Raw genomic sequence first — 23209 nt, 5'->3', positions numbered from 1 at the left:
ACCCCTGTCTGACCCTGTACACACTGTGCCAGGCTTGTGCTGCCCTACCCCTGTCTGACCCTGTACACACTGTGTCAGGCTTGTGCTGCCCTACCCCTGTCTGACCCTGTACACACTGTGCCAGGCTTGTGCTGCCCTACCCCTGTCTGACCCTGTACACACTGTGTCAGGGTTGTGCTGTCCTACCCCTGTCTGACCTTGTACACACTGTGTCAGGCTTGTGCTGCCCTATCCCTGTCTGACCCTGTACACTGTGCCAGGCTTGTGCTGCCCTATCCCTGTATGACCCTGTACACATTGTGCCAGGCTTGTGCTGTCCTACCCCTGTCTGACCCTGTACACACTGTGCCAGGCTTGTGCTGCCCTATCCCTGTCTGACCCTGTACACACTGTGCCAGGCTTGTGCTGCCCTACCCCTGTCTGACCCTGTACACACTGTGCCAGGCTTGTGCTGCCCTACCCCTGTCTGACCCTGTACACACTGTGTCAGGCTTGTGCTGCCCTACCCCTGTCTGACCCTGTACACACTGTGCCAGGCTTGTGCTGTCCTACCCGTCTGACCCTGTACACACTGTGCCAGGCTTGTGCTGCCCTATCCCTGTCTGACCCTGTACACACTGTGCCAGGCTTGTGCTGCCCTACCCCTGTCTGACCCTGTACACACTGTGTCAGGCTTGTGCTGCCCTATCCCTGTCTGACCCTGTACACTGTGCCAGGCTTGTGCTGCCCTATCCCTGTATGACCCTGTACACACTGTGCCAGGCTTGTGCTGCCCTATCCCTGTCTGACCCTGTACACACTGTGCCAGGCTTGTGCTGCCCTACCCCTGTCTGACCCTGTACACACTGTGCCAGGCTTGTGCTACCCTACCCCTGTCTGACCCTGTACACACTGTGCCAGGCTTGTGCTGTCCTACCCCTGTCTGACCCTGTACACACTGTGTCACGCTTGTGCTGCCCTATCCCTGTATGACCCTGTACACACTGTGCCAGGCTTGTGCTATCCTATCCCTGCCTGACCCTGTACACACTGTGCCAGGCTTGTGCTGTCCTATCCCTGTATGACCCTGTACACACTGTGCCAGGCTTGTGCTGCCCTATCCCTGTCTGACACTGTACACTGTGCCAGGCTTGTGCTGCCCTATCCCTGTCTGACCCTGTACACACTGTGCCAGGCTTGTGCTGTCCTATCCCTGTATGACCCTGTACACACTGTGCCAGGCTTGTGCTGTCCTATCCCTGTATGACCCTGTTCACACTGTGCCAGGCTTGTGCTGCCCTATCCCTGTCTGACCCTGTACACACTGTGCCAGGCTTGTGCTGTCCTATCACTGTCTGACCCTGTACACACTGTGCCAGGCTTGTGCTGCCCTATTCCCGTCTGACCCTCTACACACTGTGCCAGGCTTGTGCTGTCCTATCCCTGTCTGACCCTATACACACTGTGCTAGGCTTGTGCTGCCCTATTCCCATCTGACCCTGTACACACTGTGCCAGGCTTGTGCTGTCCTATCCCTGTCTGACCCTGTACACTGTGCCAGGCTTGTGCTGTCCTATCCCTGTATGACCCTGTACACACTGTGCCAGGCTTGTGCTGTCCTATCCCTGTATGACCCTGTACACACTGTGCCAGGCTTGTGCTGTCCTATCCCTGTCTGACTCTGTACACACTGTGCCAGGCTTGTGCTGTCCTATCCCTGTCTGACCCTGTACACACTGTGCCAGGCTTGTGCTGCACTATCCCTGTATGACCCTGTACACACTGTGCCAGGCTTGTGCTATCCTATCCCTGTCTGACGCTGTACACACTGTGCCAGGCTTGTGCTGCCCTATCCCTGCCTGACCCTGTACACTGTGCCAGGCTTGTGCTGCCCTATCCCTGTCTGACCCTGTACACACTGTGCCAGGCTTGTGCTGCCCTACCCCTGTCTGACCCTGTACACACTGTGCCAGGTTTGTGCTGCCCTCTCCCTGTCTGACCCTGTACACACTGTGCCAGGCTGGTGCTGCCCTCTCCCTGTCTGACCCTGTACACACTGTGCCAGGCTTGTGCTGCCCTCTCCCTGTCTGACCCTGTACACACTGTGCCAGGCTTGTGCTGCCCTATCCCTGTATGACCCTGTACACACTCTGCCAGGCTTGTGCTGTCCTATCCCTGTATGACCCTGTACACACTGTGCCAGGCTTGTGCTGTCCTATCCCTGTATGACCCTGTACACACTCTGCCAGGCTTGTGCTGTCCTATCCCTGTCTGACCCTGAACACACTTAGCAAGGCTTGTGCTGCCCTATCCCTGTCTGACCCTGTACGCACTGTGCCAGGGTTGTGCTGCCCTATCCCTGTCTGACCCTGTACACACTGTGCCAGGCTTGTGCTGCCCTATCCCTGTCTGACCCTGTACACACTGTGCCAGGCTTGTGCTGCCCTATCCCTGTCTGACCCTGTACACACTGTGCCAGGCTTGTGCTGCCCTATCCCTGTCTGACCCTGTACGCACTGTGCCAGGCTTGTGCTGCGCTACCCCTGTCTGACCCTGTACACACTGTGCCAGGTTTGTGGTGCCCTACCCCTGTCTGACCTTGTACACACTGTGCCAGGCTTGTGCTGCCCTACCCCTGTCTGACCCTGTACACACTGTGCCAGGCTTGTGCTGCCCTACCCCTGTCTGACCCTGTACACACTGTGTCAGGCTTGTGCTGCCCTACCCCTGTCTGACCCTGTACACACTGTGCCAGGCTTGTGCTGCCCTACCCCTGTCTGACCCTGTACACACTGTGTCAGGCTTGTGCTGTCCTACCCCTCTCTGACCTTGTACACACTGTGTCAGGCTTGTGCTGCCCTATCCCTGTCTGACCCTGTACACTGTGCCAGGCTTGTGCTGCCCTATCCCTGTATGACCCTGTACACATTGTGCCAGGCTTGTGCTGTCCTACCCCTGTCTGACCCTGTACACACTGTGCCAGGCTTGTGCTGCCCTATCCCTGTCTGACCCTGTACACACTGTGCCAGGCTTGTGCTGCCCTATCCCTGTCTGACCCTGTACACACTGTGCCAGGCTTGTGCTGCCCTACCCCTGTCTGACCCTGTACACACTGTGTCAGGCTTGTGCTGCCCTACCCCTGTCTGACCCTGTACACACTGTGTCAGGCTTGTGCTGCCCTATCCCTGTATGACCCTGTACACATTGTGCCAGGCTTGTGCTGTCCTACCCCTGTCTGACCCTGTACACACTGTGCCAGGCTTGTGCTGCCCTATCCCTGTCTGACCCTGTACACACTGTGCCAGGCTTGTGCTGCCCTACCCCAGTCTGACCCTGTACACACTGTGCCAGGCTTGTGCTGTCCTACCCCTGTCTGACCCTGTACACACTGTGCCAGGCTTGTGCTGTCCTACCCCTGTCTGACCCTGTACACACTGTGCCAGGCTTGTGCTGCCCTATCCCTGTCTGACCCTGTACACACTGTGCCAGGCTTGTGCTGCCCTACCCCAGTCTGACCCTGTACACACTGCCAGGCTTGTGCTGCCCTACCCCAGTCTGACCCTGTACACACTGTGCCAGGCTTGTGCTGCCCTACCCCAGTCTGACCCTGTACACACTGTGCCAGGCTTGTGCTGCCCTATCCCTGTATGACTCTGTACACTGTGCCAGGCTTGTGCTGCCCTATCCCTGTCTGACCCTGTACACACTGTGCCAGGCTTGTGCTGCCCTATCCCTGTCTGACCCTGTACACACTGTGTCAGGCTTGTGCTGCCCTATCCCTGTCTGACCCTGTACACACTGTGCCTGCCTTCTCACACCTCATCAGCGCAAAGTGAAGTTCTGTAGTGATTCAAACAGGCGTAGCTTTATTATCCTGCAGCAGACAGTCCGGCACACTATTCCCTTATACTCCTTTCCCGCAGTCCGGGAGGACATGTTCCCGGAGCAGCTCTCCACAGTCCATGCTCTGATCACGCAGGAGCCGCCCACCACGGGCTTCCCCTTTCCCTTTCCTGCTTGTCATCAGGTCATGGACCCAAGGCTGTTTGAGCCTCCGCAGCTCCCGTACTTTGGACCAGTCTACTCCGCAGACGGGGGGACGGTAACCCCGACAGCCCCCTTCTCCGCACGTCCTCCTGCATTATAGACTGACCCCTGCCGGTGATTGGCGGGGAGTAGTGAGGGCCTCAGTGTGTGCGCGGTGCAGGGAAGGAGACACATCTGGCTGGTGGTGCAGTAAGTAGATGTGCCTGCTCCCCCCTCCATGAGCAGAGTGGATGGTACATTCCGGCATCCCAGGTAATGGCAGCTGAGTGAGCGGCGTCGGTGACAGCTGATGATCTCCCGCGGAGGACTCCCAGGGACCGTGTGACAGGTACTGGCCGCCCTCCGCTCTCCTTCCCGCTCGCAGCTCTGGAGCAGCCGGCAGTGTGCAGCCGGGGTCTCTGCCCTTCATACCTCGGGGAGCCGGCAGCTCTTCACCGGCCCATGCTCTGCACACACGTGTAGGCCTCTGTGCTGAGCTGTGCGGGCTCCATCCCCAGGGCTGATATCTGTGAGGGCCCCAGGCATACAGGCTGGCAGTGTGGCCCCCAGCAGGGCCGGAGTATGGGGGTTATGTACTGCGACCACTGCGGCTTTTAGAATGCCCCCTGCCCCTTACATATGAGGGGCATTCACTACATGAGCGCTGGCACAGGTGCTGCCCCCGTGTAATGTGCCAGAGCTATGGACGACGTGTCAGTGCGGCTGCATCCATGTACTGCTGCCTGCAGTGCCTCCGATAGGTCTGTGCCCTCCTACCTTCATGGGTTAGTGCCACCGATAGGTCTGTGCCCTCCTACCAGCACAGGGTAGTGCCACCGATAGGTCTGTGCCCTCCTACCAGCACAGGGTAGTGCCAACGATAGGTCTGTGCCCTCCTACCAGCACAGGGTAGTGCCAACGATAGGTCTGTGCCCTCCTACCAGCACAGGGTAGTGCCACCGATAGGTCTGTGCCCTCCTACCAGCACAGGGTAGTGCCAACGATAGGTCTGTGCCCTCCTACCAGCACAGGGTAGTGCCAACGATAGGTCTGTGCCCTCCTACCGGCACAGGGCAGTGCCTCCGATAGGTCTGTGCCCTCCTACCAGCACAGGGTAGTGCCACCGATAGGTCTGTGCCCTCCTACCAGCACAGGGTAGTGCCACCGATAGGTCTGTGCCCTCCTACCAGCACAGGGTAGTGCCACCGATAGGTCTGTGCCCTCCTACCAGCACAGGGTAGTGCCACCAATAGGTCTGTGCCCTCCTACCAGCACGGGGTAGTGCCACCGATAGGTCTGTGCCCTCCTACCGGCACGGGGTAGTGCCACCGATAGGTCTGTGCCCTTCTACCGGCATGGGGTAGTGCCACCGATAGGTCTGTGCCCTCCTACCGGCACGGGGTAGTGCCACCGATAGGTCTGTGCCCTCCTACCGGCATGGGGTAGTGCCACCGATAGGTCTGTGCCCTCCTACCGGCACGGGGTAGTGCCACCGATAGGTCTGTGCCCTCCTACCGGCACGGGGTAGTGCCACCGATAGGTCTGTGCCCTCCTACCGGCATGGGGTAGTGCCACCGATAGGTCTGTGACCCCCTACCGGCATGGGGTAGTGCCACCGATAGGTCTGTGACCTCCTACCGGCACGGGGCAGTACCACCGATAGGTCTGTGCCTTCCTACCGGCATGGGGCAGTGCTACCGATAGGTCTGTGCCCACCTACCGGCACGGGGTAGTGCCACCGACATGTCTGTGCCTTCATACAGGCAGTGCCACCCATGGGTCTGTGCCTGCCTACCGGCATGTGGCAATGCCGCCGATAGGTCTGTGCCCACCTACTAGCACGGGCCAGTGCCGCCGATGGGTCTGTGCCCGCCTACCGCTGCCTACTAAATAGTCATGTAAGCTGCCACATAGACTGTAAATGTACATGAGAAATGGACTTTAACTTAAAGGGGTTTTTCCCATGAGCAAACTTTAATCAATAGATCTTGGAATAATAATAACTTCCACAATTGATTGTGTTTAAATAAAATGTTCCTGTGCTGAGATAATCTTATAAATGTGCCCCTGCTGTGTACTGTGTAATGGCTGTGTCTGACCGTACAGGAACATGGTCTGATCATACCACAGCTCCTGGACAGGGGAGGACGCAATAGAATATACAGATATTACAGCACGGGATCACAGCTGATTCTTTTTGTTAGTTAAAACATTTCCCTGCCTGTTATTAAACAATGTTTTACCTCAAAGAAAGAATCATATGTGATCCCGTGCTGTAATGTCTGCTCGTGGGAAAACCCCTTTAAGGCCATGTTCACATGGTCAGTATATTACATCAGTATTTGTAAGCCAAAACCAGGAGTGGGTGATAAATACAGAAGTGGTGACGTGTTTCTATTATACTTTTCCTCTTATTGTTCTACTGTTTTTGCTTACAAATACTGATGTAAAATACTGACCGAAGATCCTATCCCAACATGTTGTAGTATCCATGGGTACAACCATTCATATAGTGACAGTTTCTAGTGGTTGTAACCATGGATACCGAGGCTACTGCAATGCCTGCACATGAGGAAAGAGACATAGCGAATCAGAAGAACTATACTACATTTCGAATTTAAGGTATCTGCTATTATTATTTATTATTATTACACCTACTGCATGGTTCATTAAAAATGTTGGACTGCTTGTCTTTTTCAGTCTGTTTCCCTATACAGTGCTTGCTGCAGTATAAGTCAACTGAGCATCTGTCAGTGAGCTAGTTCTCATTGAGAGTTTGTAACTTTTTTTTTTCCTGTCTACGGTCTGACGGATGTAGATTGTGTCCTCCCAGAGAATGATCTGAGTGTCATTTACATAATCTGAGTTTGCTTAGTGTGATTCAATTCTCTCAGATAACAGAATCAGAGCGCACTGGGAGAAAATGGAGAACAACGTTTCTCCAACTTCTCCATTCTGTGAATCCGTGGAAATCGGACTGCACTCAGATGTCATCCGAGTGCAGTCCGTTGTTTTCCACGCACCCATAGATTTAATTGGATGAGTGGCATCCAAATTCAAAGTGAAAAAACTCGGTCATCAACATTGCCCCATTGAATAACATCGGTCCGAGAGCTGTCCGATAAAACACTGGCTAGCGCTCGTTCGATGTAGCCGGTGGTGTGAGCGAGGCCTTATACTAAGACTCTCTGATCTTATTTATCACCACGTGAAAGCTGAGCTGTACGGAGATGTTGTCTGGGGCCGTAAGTCAACAGAGAGGAGCTCAGGAAGATATATATATTTTATTGCAAAATACTGTACGTTTTGCCTTCAATAGCCTCGGTGAATGAGTCATCTGAGAACCTGTAAGTGAGCAGAGGGAGAATTTGTAACATATATATATATATACAGTACAGACCAAAAGTTTGGACACACCTTCTCATTTAAAGATTTTTCTGTATTTTCATGACTATGAAAATTGTACATTCACACTGAAGGCATCAAAACTATGATTTAACACATGTGGAATTATATACTTAACAAACAAGTGTGAAACAACTCAAAATATGTCTTATATTCTAGGTTCTTCAAAGTAGCCACCTTTTGCTTTGATGACTGCTTTGCACACTCTTGGCATTCTCTTGATGAGCTTTAAGAGGTAGTCACCGGAAATGGTCTTCCAACAATCTTGAAGGAGTTCCCAGAGATGCTTAGCACTTGTTGGCCCTTTTGCCTTCACTCTGCGGTCCAGCTCACCCCAAACCATCTCGATTGGGTTCAGGTCTGGTGGCTGTGGAGGCCAGGTCATCTGGTGTAGCACCCCATCACTCTCCTTCTTGGTCAAATAGCCCTTACACAGCCTGGAGGTGTGTTTGGGGTCATTGTCCTATTGAAAAATAAATGATGGTCCAACTAAACGCAAACCGGATGGAATAGCATGCCGCTGCAAGATGCTGTGGTAGCCATGCTGGTTCAGTATGCCTTCAATTTTGAATAAATCCCCAACAGTGTCACCAGCAAAGCACCCCCACACCATCACACCTCCTCCTCCATGCTTCACGGTGGGAACCAGGCATGTAGAGTCCATCCGTTCACCTTTTCTGCGTCGCACAAAGACACGGTGGTTGGAACCAAAGATCTCAAATTTGGACTCATCAGACCAAAGCACAGATTTCCACTGGTCTAATGTCGATTCCTTGTGTTCTTTAGCCCAAACAAGTCTCTTCTGCTTGATGCCTGTCCTTAGCAGTGGTTTCCTAGCAGCTATTTTATCATGAAGGCCTGCTGCACAAAGTCTCCTCTTAACAGTTGTTGTAGAGATGTGTCTGCTGCTAGAACTCTGTGTGGCATTGACCTGGTCTCTAATCTGAGCTGCTGTTAACCTGCGGTTTCTGAGGCTGGTGACTCGGATAAACGTATCCTCAGAAGCAGAGGTGACTCTTGGTCTTCCTTTCCTGGGGCGGTCCTCATGTGAGCCAGTTTCTTTGTAGCGCTTCATGGTTTTTGCAACTGCACTTGGGGTCACTTTCAAAGTTTGCCCAATTTTTCGGACTGACTGACCTTCATTCCTTAAAGTAATGATGGCCACTCGTTTTTCTTTACTTAGCTGCTTTTTTCTTGCCATAATACAAATTCTAACAGTCTATTCAGTAGGACTATCAGCTGTGTATCCACCAGACTTCTGCACAACACAACTGATGGTCCCAACCCCATTTATAAGGCAAGAAATCCCACTTATTAAACCTGACAGGGCACACCTGTGAAGCGAAAACCATTTCCGGTGACTACCTCTTGAAGCTCATCAAGAGAATGCCAAGAGTGTGCAAAGCAGTCATCAAAGCAAAAGGTGGCTACTTTGAAGAACCTAGAATATCAGACATATTTTCAGTTGTTTCACACTTTTTTGTTAAATATATAATTCCACATGTGTTAATTCATAGTTTTGATGCCTTCAGTGTGAAAGTGCAATTTTCAAAGTCATGAAAATACAGAAAAATCTTTAAATGAGAAGGTGTGTCCAAACTTTTGGTCTGTACTGTGTGTGTGTATATATATATGTATATGTGTATATATGTATGTGTATATATGTATATATATATATATATATATATATATATATATATATATATATATATATATATATATATATATATATATATATATATATATATATATATATATATATATATATATATATATGTGTGTGTATGTATGTGTTACAAATTCTCCCTCTGCTCACTTACAGGTTCTCAGATGACTCATTCACCGAGGCTATTGAAGGCAAAACGTACAGTATTTTGCAATAACGTGCAAAAAAAAAATTCTACTCAAATATACGTGCATTAGTTAAATAAATAAAAAAAATGCCCCTGAAGGTGTTCAAAGCCTTCGTTGTGTTTTGTCTAACCGTTGTGTTGCTGGCCCTTTGTGTGTCTGCATCTAGGGCCCGTTACCTGGTTAATGGTCCGGCGTGAGGCCTCGTACTCTGACGCCTGAACTATCTGATGACAGAAGCGTAACTGGAAGCTACTGGGTCCCAATACAAATTCTGTAACCGGATCTTCAGCCACCACTTGTCAGTCATGATGCTGCTGTCGTCTTATATGGCGGAGAGGTGATGAGCTTATGCTGCACCCAGGACTGGGAGCTGCTGCCGCTGCACCCCTATAGCTGCACCCCTTTTTTCTCTCCTCTGAATTATCAGAGACTGGTTGTTCTGCCTCTGGCTTTAGAGAAGGGGGTTTTATGGTCAGCACAGGTAGCAGTCAATTCAATTTCTCATTGGCTGGTGCTGTCTATGGCAGTCTGTTTTCTGTGCTTAGAGAGAGCAGTAAAGCCTCCTCTGATCCTCTTACTCACGAAATATCTGCTGCTGTCTGACTCTGCGAAGCATTGGCTTTTTCTGCTGCCCCTCACTTAGGCAAGAGATGCAAATTGGGGAGTTGCTAATCATGCAATTCCTGATTATAATGTTTAATGAAGACCTGCCACCAAATCTTTCAGATGGAGTTGGACAAACAATGTACGGTAATTAATAGTGGCTACAGAGCAGAATAAAACTTTTTTTTTTATTTCATCTCTCCATTGCAGAGATATTAGCAATCAAAGTATTAGGCTCCTAGAGGGGTAATCCAGTACCTATAAAGAAATATATCTTTAAGCCATAATCCCTTTTGTAATTAGCTTTACTCTTAAATTCCCTACACTTCTCACTATCCTGCTATTTCCTTATACATGTTTTTTTACTTTACTTCCTATGACGATCTGTTTGAGTGGAGTCTCAAATGAGATATTGCAGGAGGCTGGGGCTGCACTCACTTCTCTGTTGCTTCTAGCACCCCTTGTGAAACAGGTCATCATCAGGGGGCGGCGCTGCATGAAAGCTACTGTCACCACCATCTTCTGATGACATCTTGGTTGAGAAGTGACCACATCTACAGTCACGGTCACTATTACTACTTCTAACACTGCAGTCTCTTTCCCTAAAATGAATCCTCATCATGCAACAGTAATATAAGCAGGGTGAGTGACAGCAGCGCCGCCTTATGGTGATGATTCAATTGAGAGTGGTGATAGAAGCTGTGGAGCAGCCTTGCGGTCACTCACCCTTATTTTATCACCAGCCGCTGATGATGAATCATTTCAGAGAAAGAGACTGTGGTGTTAGGAGTGACAGTGGCAGCGACTGAAGATGTGGTCACTTCTTGATCACCTCTACTGAACCAGGATATCATGAGGGGACAGCAGTAACAGTAGCTGTGGAAAGTAACTGCAGCGTCACCCCCTGATGACATCCTGTTTCAGGAGGAGTGAAAGAGGGAAGTTTGTGCAGCCCCAGCCTCCTGTGACGTTCTGTTTCAGGAGGGGTGATAGAGGGAAGTGAGTGCAGCCCCAGCCTCCTGTGACGTTCTGTTTCAGGAGGGGTGATAGAGGGAAGTGAGTGCAGCCCCAGCCTCCTGTGACGTTCTGTTTCAGGAGGGGTGATAGAGGGAAGTGAGTGCAGCCCCAGCCTCCTGTGACGTTCTGTTTCAGGAGGGGTGATAGAGGGAAGTGAGTGCAGCCCCAGCCTCCTGTGACGTTCTGTTTGAGACTCCTCTCAAACTAAATGTCACAGGACTTGACGTAAAAAAAAGCATATAAGGAAATGGCAGGATAGGGAGAAGTTTAGGGAATTTAATAATAATGCTAACTTCAAAAGTGGTTAGGGCTTAAAGATAGGTGTTTATAAAGGGCTTTATAGGTATTGGATCACCCCTTTAACTTTTATTAGGTCCAAGTGTGTTGGCCTGTACTTCTCTCTGTATGAGTTGCTATTTGATAACACCCACTTGGACTTAAAAAAAGTTAACTCCATCAGGTGCAAAATACTTTGGTAATATTTCCTCAACAAAGCAAGGCAAAATAAATAAATTAAGATAAAGCCACACAAAGTTTTATTCTTCTTTTCAGTAAATACCTTGTGTGTTTAGCTCAACAGGAAAAATATGTATATTTCTTTATAGAGGATCTATCTTTTGGACATATCCCCTTTAATGGGTCTTCTCAACTTTCACCCTCTCAGCTTACTTTTTTCCAGAATGTTGTGCGCCCCTCTTTGACAGTTTTCAGCAGTCATTCTTGCGCCGCGGGGCTGTGCCATCCCTGATGTTGTCCTCTATGGCAGCTTTGCCTCTGCCGCATCTGAGGAGCGCTGGAAGGCTGGATACATCCATCTGGCCAGCTACAGAGCAGCGCTTACAAGCTTTCTGAAAGAGTTCTTTACCAAACCCTGGCTAAAATTAAAAATCCCTCCACTCTTGAAAATGGAGATTTTTAATAACAAGTTTCCTTGTTTTTACAAGCACTTTGCAATATTAACTATTTTTGATAATTGTCCTTTTAACGTCTGTAGTGTCAGTGGTTACTGCAGTATGTAAAATGTTGGTGTAAGTGCATTATGTAGCTGCACATTCACACTGTGGCCACTAACAGACAGAACCTGGGATAAAAACAAAATGAGCAAATACCCTGCAGTAAGTAGTAATATTACATGTAAATAACATGGGGGACTTAGCTGACACTATTTTAATCAAAAGAGGGTAAAAACCATCCCACCGCGACAAGGTGAACCCGATCGTGACTGACCCGAGCCCTTGTAGTTCCTCGCTATGTGCAAGAAAGCCTCAAAATAGACCGAGACAGAGCAGGACCCAGATCCCACTGTTTTGCGCATGACCATGGAAAGCTGTATACACAAGAGGCAAAATACAGATGGATTGGCCAAGAACAGACCACATGGAGGGCACCTTTGTAGGGGAGTGTCCAAATGTAGCCATGTGGTTTGTCAAGCTCCGCTTGTATTTTGCATTGGCTTTTCCTGGTGAACGGTTGACTCTTTTATCAACCAGTATTTTTTTTATAAATTTAAAACCAGATGTTTTGCTTATTTGTTTCCATTTTTTTTAAATTTTCTGTACATTATTGATAGCAGCCATCTTGCCTGAATTCCTGTTATCAGCATTGAAATACTTTTTTCTTTACAGCTGCCACATGAACCATAGACAACATCTGGATATGTTCATTGACTTCAATGGGAAAGTGTGCTAGGCATGCTCTGTAGGGAGAGGGTAAAGGTGAGCTGTGACACATAAGCTACTGAACATCAGCAACTTTCCAAATGGACCTCCGGTACGTGCGGAATAAATCACAGCATACTCTAGTCCATAGCAGGGCGAACTCCGGTCCGCACCATGGCCGCTGTCGCTGCTATCCGCATGTGGGGGCTCATACTGTATGTAGGGGGTTGTGTGTAGGCTCATACAGTATATAGGGGATGTCAGCATACTTAATTCTGCTCAATATTAAGTGATACAATTATTTTAATGTAAAGTAATTATAAATAATGTTATTAACATTGAACAGAATTAATTTCCCTCTATTGCTTCGGCCTCAACAACAGTCACTGCCTCTCATGTGGCCCCTCAGGAAAATGAATTGCCCACCCCTGGTCAAGCCTGGTCCAATTTTCATACAAGACTAGTGGATGTAAAGGCTGGGCTGCTCCTACACCCGTCCGCTATGAGGGCGAGCACACGGAGCTAGGCTGGGCTGCTCCTACACCCGTCCGCTATGAGGGCGAGCACACAGAGCTAGGCTGGGCTGCCCTTACACCCGTCCGCTATGAGGGCGAGCACACGGAGCTAGGCTGGGCTGCTCTTACACCCGTTTGCTATGAGGGCGAGCACACAGAGCTAGGCTGGGCTGCTCCTACACTTGTCCGCTATGAGGGCGAGCACACGGAGCTAGGCTGTGCTGCTCCTACACCCGTCCGCTATGAGGGCGAGCGCACGGAGCTAGGCTGGGCTGCTCCTACACCCGTCCGCTATGAGGGCGAGCACACGAAGCTAGGCTGTGCTGCTCCTACACCCGTCCGCTATGAGGGCGAGCACACGGAGCTAGGCTGGGCTGCTCCTACACCCGTCCGCTATGAGGGCGAGCACACGGAGCTAGGCTGGGCTGCTCCTACACCCGTCCGCTATGAGGGCGAGCACACGGAGCTAGGCTGGGCTGCTCCTACACCTGTCCGCTATGAGGGCGAGCACACGGAGCTAGGCTGGGCTGCTCCTACACCCGTCCGCTATGAGGGCGAGCACACGGAGCAAGGCTGTGCTGCTCCTACACCCGTCCTCTGTGATGGCGAGCACACGGAGCTAGGCTGTGCTGCTCCTACACCCGTCCGCTATGAGGGCGAGCACACGGAGCTAGGCTGTGCTGCTCCTACACCCGTCCGCTATGAGGGCGAGCACACGGAGCTAGGCTGTGCTGCTCCTACACCCGTCCGCTATGAGGGCGAGCACACGGAGCTAGGCTGTGCTGCTCCTACACCCGTCCGCTATGAGGGCGAGCACACGGAGCTAGGCTGTGCTGCTCCTACACCCGTCTGCTGTGAGGGCGAGCACACGGAGCTAAGCTGTGCTGCTCCTACACCCGTCCTCTGTGATGGCGAGCACACGGAGCTAGGTTGTGCTGCTCCTACACCCGTCCTCTGTGATGGCGAGCACACGGAGCTAGGTTGTGCTGCTCCTACACCCGTCCGCTATGAGGGCGAGCACACGGAGCTAGGCTGTGCTGCTCCTACACCCGTCCGCTATGAGGGCGAGCACACGGAGCTAGGCAGGGCTGCTCCTACACCCGTCTGCTGTGAGGGCGAGCACACGGAGCTAGGCTGTGCTGCTCCTACACCCGTCCTCTGTGATGGCGAGCACACGGAGCTAGGCTGTGCTGCTCCTACACCCGTCTGCTGTGATGGCGACCACACGGAGCTAGGCAGGGCTGCTCCTACACCCGTCTGCTGTGAGGGCGAGCACACGGAGCATGGCTGGGCTGCTCCTACACCCGTCCTCTGTGATGGCGAGCACACGGAGCTAGTAAGGTCCTTTGTTTACTGATGTCACTAATCCGAGTTTTACCATATCCGTGTGAACTTGGCCAAAAGACACGTCTGTGTACAGTTGGTCTTGATATCTACATACTAGCGGGGCCATTATCATGACCGTGACTGTCGCTCACGTCAGTTCTTTGTGTCTTGGTCCTTGCACTTCTCACAGATTGCATATTACCCTTATACCCAGGTATAATGGAAAGCCGGGGTCGGTAACTGATTTCCCCCACAGCAACGACATTACATACCAGAGTAATGCATGAATTAACCAAGTCTTCCAGCACCGCGGCCTTCTGTCTTGGCGCATAGTAAAAGCCCCCTCCGTATAACTTCCAGATGCCTTATCTTGGCTTACTACATTTTGAGGTGCTCCAGGTAGGACTGCCCCTTTAAGTTGTATGCATATGATATTTGCCTGATGAATATTTTAGAAGGTTTCATCCAGGACGGAATAACAAATGAACAGAGATTTCACAATTTTACTTAGAGCTGCATTTATTCCAGTGCTAGGCCAAGATGAGCAGCCAAGTCATTAATCCATCTGAAAATATGTTCCCACTGTCTAACTTTAGGTTATTTTCTCTGTCAGCTGGACAGGAGCCCTGTGAACTGTTTCTTTACTGGTGGCGCCCCCCCCCCCCCCGCCTCTGAGCTGGTGACTGCCCCCCCCTCGCCTCTGAGCTGGTGGCAGCTGTCCACCCCCCCTCACCTCTGAGCTGGTGGCGGCCCCCCCCCCTCGCCTCTGAGCTGGTGGCGGCCCCCGCCCGCCTCTAAGCTGGTGACTGCCCCCCCGCCTCTAAGCTGGTGGCGGCTCTCCACCTCCCCCCTCGCCTCTGAGCTGGTGGCGGCTCTCCACCCCTCCCCTCGCCTCTGAGCTGGTGGCAGCTCTCCACCCCCCCACCCCTCGCCTCTGAGCTGGTGGCAGCTCTCCACCCCCCCCCCCTCGCCTCTGAGCTGGTGGCAGCTCTCCACCCCCCCCCCTCGCCTCTGAGCTGGTGGCAGCTCTCCACCCCCCCCCCCCCCTCGCCTCTGAGCTGGTGGCAGCTCTCCACCCCCCCCCCCCCTCGCCTCTGAGCTGGTGGCAGCTCTCCACCCCCCCCCCCTCGCCTCTGAGCTGGTGGCAGCTCTCCACCCCCCCCCCCCCTCGCCTCTGAGCTGGTGGCAGCTCTCCACCCCCACCCCCCCTCGCCTCTGAGCTGGTGGCAGCTCTCCACCCCCACCCCCCCTCGCCTCTGAGCTGGTGGCAGCTCTCCACCCCCACCCCCCCTCGCCTCTGAGCTGGTGGCAGCTCTCCACCCCCACCCCCCCTCGCCTCTGAGCTGGTGGCAGCTCTCCACCCCCACCCCCCCTCGCCTCTGAGCTGGTGGCAGCTCTCCACCCCCACCCCCCCTCGCCTCTGAGCTGGTGGCAGCTCTCCACCCCCACCCCCCCTCGCCTCTGAGCTGGTGGCAGCTCTCCACCCCCACCCCCCCTCGCCTCTGAGCTGGTGGCAGCTCTCCACCCCCACCCCCCCTCGCCTCTGAGCTGGTGGCAGCTCTCCACCCCCACCCCCCCTCGCCTCTGAGCTGGTGGCAGCTCTCCACCCCCACCCCCCCTCGCCTCTGAGCTGGTGGCAGCTCTCCACCCCCCCCCCTCGCCTCTGAGCTGGTGGCAGCTCTCCACCCCCCCCCCTCGCCTCTGAGCTGGTGGCAGCTCTCCACCCCCCCCCCCTCGCCTCTGAGCTGGTGGCGCCGCCCCCCCTGCCTCTGAGCTGGTGGTGGATCTCTTCATGTAATTCTTCATTTCTCCTGCGGGGGAGCTGCAGGGACATTAAACACTTTTAGAGCAAGTTTTGCCCACAAATTAAGCTTGATGATTTGAGAATGCCAGAAGGAGGTCACTTGGTGATCACCTTTAATATGAGTCCGCTCTAACAAGCAGGGGGGGTATCTAAAGAAGTAAGAATTAGAAAATGATAGAATAGCAGCAAATGTAAGTGATGGAATTGATTTTAATTTGTTTTTATTTTTAATTTTTTCAGGTTTTAACATTAAAACCCCACCATGTCATTGAAGCCACGAGTCGTGGATTTTGATGAGACATGGAACAAACTTTTAACGACAATCAACGCCGTTGTCAAGTTGGATTACGTCGAGAGGGCAACATGGAATGACCGCTTCTCGTATCCTTTCTATAATATTCATGCTTTGTCAGATTGTATAGAGTCAGGTGTGAGCTGACTGTCTGTGCTCTGTGTCTGCTCTGTTTTTTTGTGTTTTAGACTGATACTTTTTTTTTTTTTCTTTAATTGATGGCAATGAAAGAATTTGACTAAAATTAAAAAGAAAAAACAAAAAGAAGCCCACAAAAATATTTAGCCTTCAAACGTATCAATTCTAAATCCAAATATTCCTGTGGATATTTAGGCACTGAAGGCCTTAGTCCCGAAAAAGTTATTGAGAGTTCATAATTTTATATTATTATTATATTCTGCTCAATTTTACTTTAAATGAGACTGTACTTTGTACTTTGAGCAAACTTTGCGTAAATCAATAGTACAGACGAATATATGGAACTTTGTAATGTATCTTATCAGAGAATTCGCCTTCTTTCTCATCCTCCGCCTCCTGAGCTCCTCAGACATTCTGAAAAACAAACAGCGTTTTCCAAGGTGATGTGTTCCCTTTAAAGGGAGTTTGTCAGCACAGAATGACTATTCAAACAAAGCACAGGCGCTCGGTGCACCAGGGTGGGGCCAAACATCTAAGTGCACCTTCCCACCTCTTGGTTTCCATCTATATCCACTCCTCACTTCTTTGATTGACATCTCTGGTTTCATAGAGCGAGGAAAAGGCAGAGATGGGTGGAAACCAAGTAGGTGGGAAGGTGCACTTAGATGTTTGACCACACCAAGGGTGCACCGAGTGCTGACAGTCCCTTAAGCTGAACTGAATGGCATCGAGCCTCTACGCCTTAAAAGTGCAATGCAAATTAACGCATGGACTGTAATGACACAAGAAATGCGTTTCTACCTCTGCTTCAGGTCTTCATCAGTCTATTATTTTGGAGCTCCTATGCCATTCAGTTTAACTTAACTGCTGCGCTAACTAACGCCGCCTGGTGTTTCTCCTGTGAGCCTCTACAGTTCCTCCTGGTAGCCACCAATTTTCATTTATGGAGCAGCTATTCACCACTCTCTATGATGTGAGCGGTGGATGTAGGCGCGCGCCCTGGCACTTTGATTCATAGCTTGCTCTGCGGTGCCTCTGTGCAGAGCGACAAAGTGCCAGGGCGCGTTTCGTACCCCCACTCATAGTATAGTGAGCGTTGCTGTGATCGTGACTGTAGCCGCTCTGTGCACCGCCCCCATGACTGAAAGCAGCAGCTCCCAGGAGGAAATAAGTTCATTTTCTCCCAGTAGCCGCACTTTTTGTAAGGCGGCCGGGCAGCATTGTAATTCCATTTACCTTAAGATTAACCCTATATCTGTAGGTAAATGGCTTTTTCCAAGGACAGATTCTCTTTAACTCTATCTTGGTCAAAACATGTTGGACTGCATGCACATTGAGATGTACACGGGGGAGACACAGAAAGATCATGTTGAGCTTTCTAACAAGTTTTTTACCTCACCTTAGCTCTTACACCTGATGAGACTGGTGTACTTATTTTGAAAATTCATATCCGAATGGCTGTGTAATCCTGTCATGAAAATGAGCATTTTGTAAGCCCAGAAAAAGCATAAAAATAACTCATGAGTCCAGATTATTCAGGTTTTTTTTTTGTTTTTTTTTTGCATTAGCTATAGCTTGTATCAAGCTGTGAGAGATTGCAGCAGGGAGGAGGGATACTGAGGAGCTGACAATAAGGCTATATGGACGGAGATTGACCTTTAAAGGGCTTGCCCAGTACTCGAACAACTCCTTTTGTGTAAAATAAACATACTCTGTACTTGCCTACCGTACCGGCGTTGTTTCAGCGTTGTCTGTACCGCTTCTCCTGTGGTTTACCGCGTGTTTCCTGTAGCCAAGTAGCAGCCACTATTGAACCTCTGTGCTCTCATTTACCTCCTCGGACGTCCAGGGGAGGTGTGAGCTCTGCAGCCATTACGTGGCATACCAATATCACGCGAGCCACTGGAACGACGCCGGCACGGGAGTATGAGGTATTGTTATATAGTATTTAAGAAGGGGTTGACCACAGAGAATTTGGAGCACCATATGTAAAAAAAAAAAATTAGTTGTAAAAAAGTTTAAAGAAAAAAAAATCAGATATTTGGACTTTAAAATTGACTTCTTGTTAAAACGTGGATATTCACTTGAAAGTGAGTGTGATGTTTTATATGAGGATGTAAGGTCACTAGTTACGTCCTCTCCGTTGTAGGCATTGGCCCCATCCATGTATCTGCGGAGCACTGAACACGGCGTCTGGCAGCGTGTGAGCTCTGCTCTGGCACAACTTCTGTGAGAAGCGGCCAAAGCGGAGGAAATCTTGGCAAATAAATCGTTCTTGTAAATACTTTTGCGTTCATTCATTAGGCATATTCACAAACAATGACTGAACACTCCTTTTTTTTTTTTTTTTTTTTTTTAACTAGTCATTTTCGAAGTTTTACTACTTTCTGCAGTGGGGAAAGAAATGTTAGAGCTAAAAACCTGTCATGGGAAATCTGATTTGATTAAAAAGGAGATCATAAAGTGGATCTTTTACAAGATTGTACAATACATGCTTTATTAAGCAGACCTGATGAGGCTGGTGTACTGACTGTGAAAATCCATTTTTAAATGTCGGTATAATCCTGATATTATGAGTCCAGCTACAGTTGCAATTAAAATGATACAAACACCCACAACATATAACAACCCACAATCCTTAAAAGGGGTTAATCTAACTGCAGCTCAAATTGCCACTTTTAATGAATACTGCAGTCTGAGTTATTTAACCCTTTTATGACAAGCGTCTTTAGTATGTAGTATAGCACCTCTGGCTGTTATGACCCGCTGCAGACTTGATGCATAGCTAGGCACCAGCTTCTGGCGGTGTGCCTGAGGAATATTAGGCCTAATTGGTAATGGTCTCCCATTAATGAATATTCTTCTTTATGCACACCAATCATTTTCTACAATTCCCACCAATGGTTCAAGTCAGCTGACTGACGGCCCCTCTAGAAACTTCAGGACTTCGTCTTGGTGGGCTTTGAGGCATGCTTGGGATCATTTTTTTGTTGTTGTTGGAAGGTCCAATGACTTCCAAGCTTCAGATTCCTCACGGAAGACATGACATTTTCTCCTAGGATTTCCTGACACTTGATTGAGTCCATCTTGTGCAAATCGCAATAAATTAGATTTGCACAAAAATTGGGACTTCTCTCTATATTTGGCAAAGTTGAAAATGGCCTAGAAAACTGAGTGTGGTCTTCACGCAGTTTGGATTCTTTGTTTCATATAAAAAGTGGCGCAAAATTTTATTTTAGGACTTGTGGCCATTCCCAGATACATCAAAATTATTGAATTTGAACCTGTCATGGTCAAACACTATTTACATGTAGATATGGGATTAATTTGTAAGTAAATTGCCTCAAGATCATGCCTACCTTACTATAAGAGCAGCTTCAGGGAGAAAAGAACTTGTATCCTCCCTGTAGTCGCTGGCCTGCTGGCATCGGGGCGGTGCAAGGAACAATTAGACACCTCTTTCTGTACAGTGAGTGCGGCTGGAATCTCTGCCCCGCACTTTGACAGCCCGCTACAGAGTGGACTCTGTCAAAGCGCGGGAGAGTCAGTGCGGCGGGCCCGCAGCACAGTGAACAGAGACTGTATCTGCTCCCTGCACCACCCCGATGACTGGAAGCCAGCGGACGCAGGGAGGATGTAAGGTAATTTTCTCTAGCCCCTGCTCTTGTAAAGGCAGAATTGTAATGCCATTTATCTGCAGATTAACCCTATATCTACGAGTAAATAGCATTTCTGGATATGACAGGTTCCCTTTAAGAGGAGCTTGTATGGTAATAAATAGCATGCAAATCACTCCGGCGATCTCCGAATGATGTCCGGTTACGTTCCCACATAACTGCAATAAAGATATATTGGAAAGTTAACCGTTTCAGATTATTATTTTTTTCTTAAAAAGACAACCAAGAACACAGAACTCAAGTAGCATCAATGGACAAATACAGAGAATACAAAAAAAGAAGGGGTTTAGAAAAAAAAGTCACCCCCAAATCACACTGCAGCCCACCCACATCACTGTGGAAAATAAACCATGGCTCTGCGGCACAATAAGGCGCGCGTTAGGCTTGTAGAATCGATAAATCAATATTCCGATAAGTGTCCATATTTGCAGGTAGCTGAATAAGTGATGAGAAATCCATAAGATGGTGCTGTTGGCGAGGCCTCTCTATGGATTACATGGATTTCTGTGGATCTTTCCCCTATTACGGCACAGCCTGTGACGGCCTCTTGCTGGCAGGGTATCCTCACGTGCTGCACCTGGCGGCTCCGCTGGCTTCTGTCCGTCCTGTTGCCAGCACCTGTTAATAGAGCAGCTCCGCTGTTCCCGTACAGTGCCGCCCGCGGCGGATTTAATAGTAGATGATGAATGATCCGTGTGTTTTTGTGCATTCTTATTATGAAGGCTTAGATTGGGATCTGCCTGGCAGGAGCTGCACATGTTGCTTTCCTCCAAGTCGGCTTTGATCTCCAGCATGGTGCCAGCACGCACTATTTTAAAACTGGCATATCTGTCATTTCTTAGCCTGTGGGCATGCTGGCACGGCTGTGAGGGTTATTATTGGCAGTGCTTTGCTGGTACCTTAGGAAACCTTTACATACGATGAAGACAGCGGGCGTGTACTCCATACTGTCAGATCATGTAAATGCTCCCTATGACAACACTTGCAGTCACAAATGGATAAGCAGCCTTACAGTGAAGGGGAGGGTACTGCAGACATGTTTTCAGCTGCTACTTGGGAGGTCAGATAAAGACCCTGATGATTAGGGGTACTCATCCATGTCTATACAGGTCTGTATTTGCTTTTTATGTGTTTTCTTTAATTTCTGCTAAGCGATATATATGCACTCTGTGTGGCCTATCCAGAACCTCTTGGAGAAAAGCTGTACTCCGAAACGAAGACCTTTCTGGAGAATCATGTCTTGCAGTTGCATGCGGTAAGAGACTTTCGCTGTCCTGGTTTATAAAATAGCAGTTATTATATAATCTTGGCCTATCGTGAACCCACCGTTTTCCCCCACCATTGACTTAGAAAAAACACTTTCTCTACTTAAGATCCCTTCTCCCCTGGCTCCTGCGGGGCTCTGGCCGCTGCCTGGCTCCTGCGGGGCTCTGGCCGCTGCCTGGCTCCTGCGGGGCTCTGGCTCCTGCCTGGCTCCTGCGGGGCTCTAGCTCCTGCGGGGCTCTGGCTCCTGCCTGGCGCCTGCGGGGCTCTGGCGCCTGCCTGGCTCCTGCGGGGCGCCTGCCTGGCTCTGGCTCCTGCGGGGCTCTGGCTCTTGCCTGGCTCCTGCCTGGCTCCTGCAGGGCTCTGGCGCCTGCCTGGCTCTGGCTCCTGCGGGGCTCTGGCTGCTGCGGGGCTCCTGCGGAGTACACTGGCTGTTGTCATGCAAGGTAGGAATTCACACCTTGTCCTTTTATTAATCCGCACCGTCAGCTCAGCTTCACACTTTATGTATCTATGGGTAAGTGACCTCCTTTCAGATACCACAGGAATGTCTGAATAATAAATTCCAGCATGGCCGATCATTTGTCTCCCACAATGAGTTACAAGCATTTTAATGCCACCACATCTTAGATTGTTGGATGATAATAGAAAGGTCTGATCTCTATTGACAATTTTAAAGGTTTTATTTTTTTAAATAGGCCCATGGTAGTCAAAAAACACATACAGGTGCATCTCACTGCATTAGAATATCATCATAAGTTAATTTATTTCAGTTCTTCAATACAAAAAGTGAAACTCATATATTATATAGAGTCATTACAAACAGAGTGATCTATTTCAGGTGTTTATTTCTGTTAATGTTGATGATTATGGCTTACAGCCAATGAAAACACAAAAGTCATTATCTCAGTAAATTAGAATACTTTATAACAACTGCTTGAAAAATGTTTTTAAAATCAGAAATGTTGCCCTACTGAAATGTATGTTCAGTAAATGCACTCAATACTTGGTCGGGGCTCCTTTTGCATCAGTTACTGCATCAATGCGGCAATGTGGCACGGAGGCGATCAGCCTGTGGCACTGCTGAGGTGTTATGGAAGCCCAGGTGGCTTTGATAGCAGCCTTCAGCTCGTCTGCTTTGTTGGGTCTGGTGTCTCTCATCTTCCTCTTGACAATACCCCATAGATTCTCTATAATAGATTCTCTATGGGGTTAAGGTCAGGCGAGTTTGCTGCCAATGAAGCACAGTGATACTGTTGTGTGTAAACCAGGTATTGGTACTTTTGGCCGTGTGGACAGGTGCCAAGTCCTGCTGGAGAATGAAATTTCCATCTCCAAAAAGCTTGTTGGCAGAGAGAAGCATGAAGTTCTCTAACATCTGGTAGACGGCTGCGCTGACTTTGGTCTTGATAAAACACAGTGGACCTACACCAGCAGATGACATGGCTCCCCAAACCATCACTGATTGTGGAAACTTCACACTAGACCTCAAGCAGCTTGGATGGTGGCCTCTCCACTCTTCCTCCAGACTCTGGGACCTTGATTTCCAAATGAAAATTGGAACTCTGGGACCTTGTGGAGTGTGTCAATGGCTACCTTCTGGACATCTTTCAAGTCAGCAGTCTTCCCTGTGATTGTGGAGCCTACTGAAA

General features: G+C 49.8%; 1 protein-coding gene across 2 annotated transcripts in view; it reads left to right on the top strand.

The window, feature by feature from the left end:
* Window positions 1-4044: 4044 nt before the first annotated feature.
* Window positions 4045-23209, top strand: part of CUL2 (cullin 2) — a 74268-nt gene continuing 55103 nt past the window's right edge. Inside the window, exons 1-4 of one of the 2 annotated variants that reach the window (XM_073677634.1) lie at window positions 4045-4354; window positions 12510-12599; window positions 16428-16568; window positions 21447-21549. In XM_073677634.1, coding sequence (XP_073533735.1) covers window positions 16450-16568; window positions 21447-21549 — 222 coding nt within the window. In that variant the 5' untranslated portion in view covers window positions 4045-4354; window positions 12510-12599; window positions 16428-16449. The remainder of the gene's footprint in view (window positions 4355-12509; window positions 12600-16427; window positions 16569-21446; window positions 21550-23209) is intronic. The other variant, XM_073677633.1, reaches the window with a different exon arrangement.

Source organism: Phyllobates terribilis, unplaced genomic scaffold, assembly GCF_046119375.1.
Source record: "Phyllobates terribilis strain yellow unplaced genomic scaffold, ASM4611937v1 Scaffold_4__5_contigs__length_816908805, whole genome shotgun sequence".
NCBI lineage: Eukaryota > Metazoa > Chordata > Amphibia > Anura > Dendrobatidae > Phyllobates > Phyllobates terribilis.
Note: the sequence above shows the minus strand (reverse complement) of the source record. Positions and strands in the feature narration are given on the sequence as shown.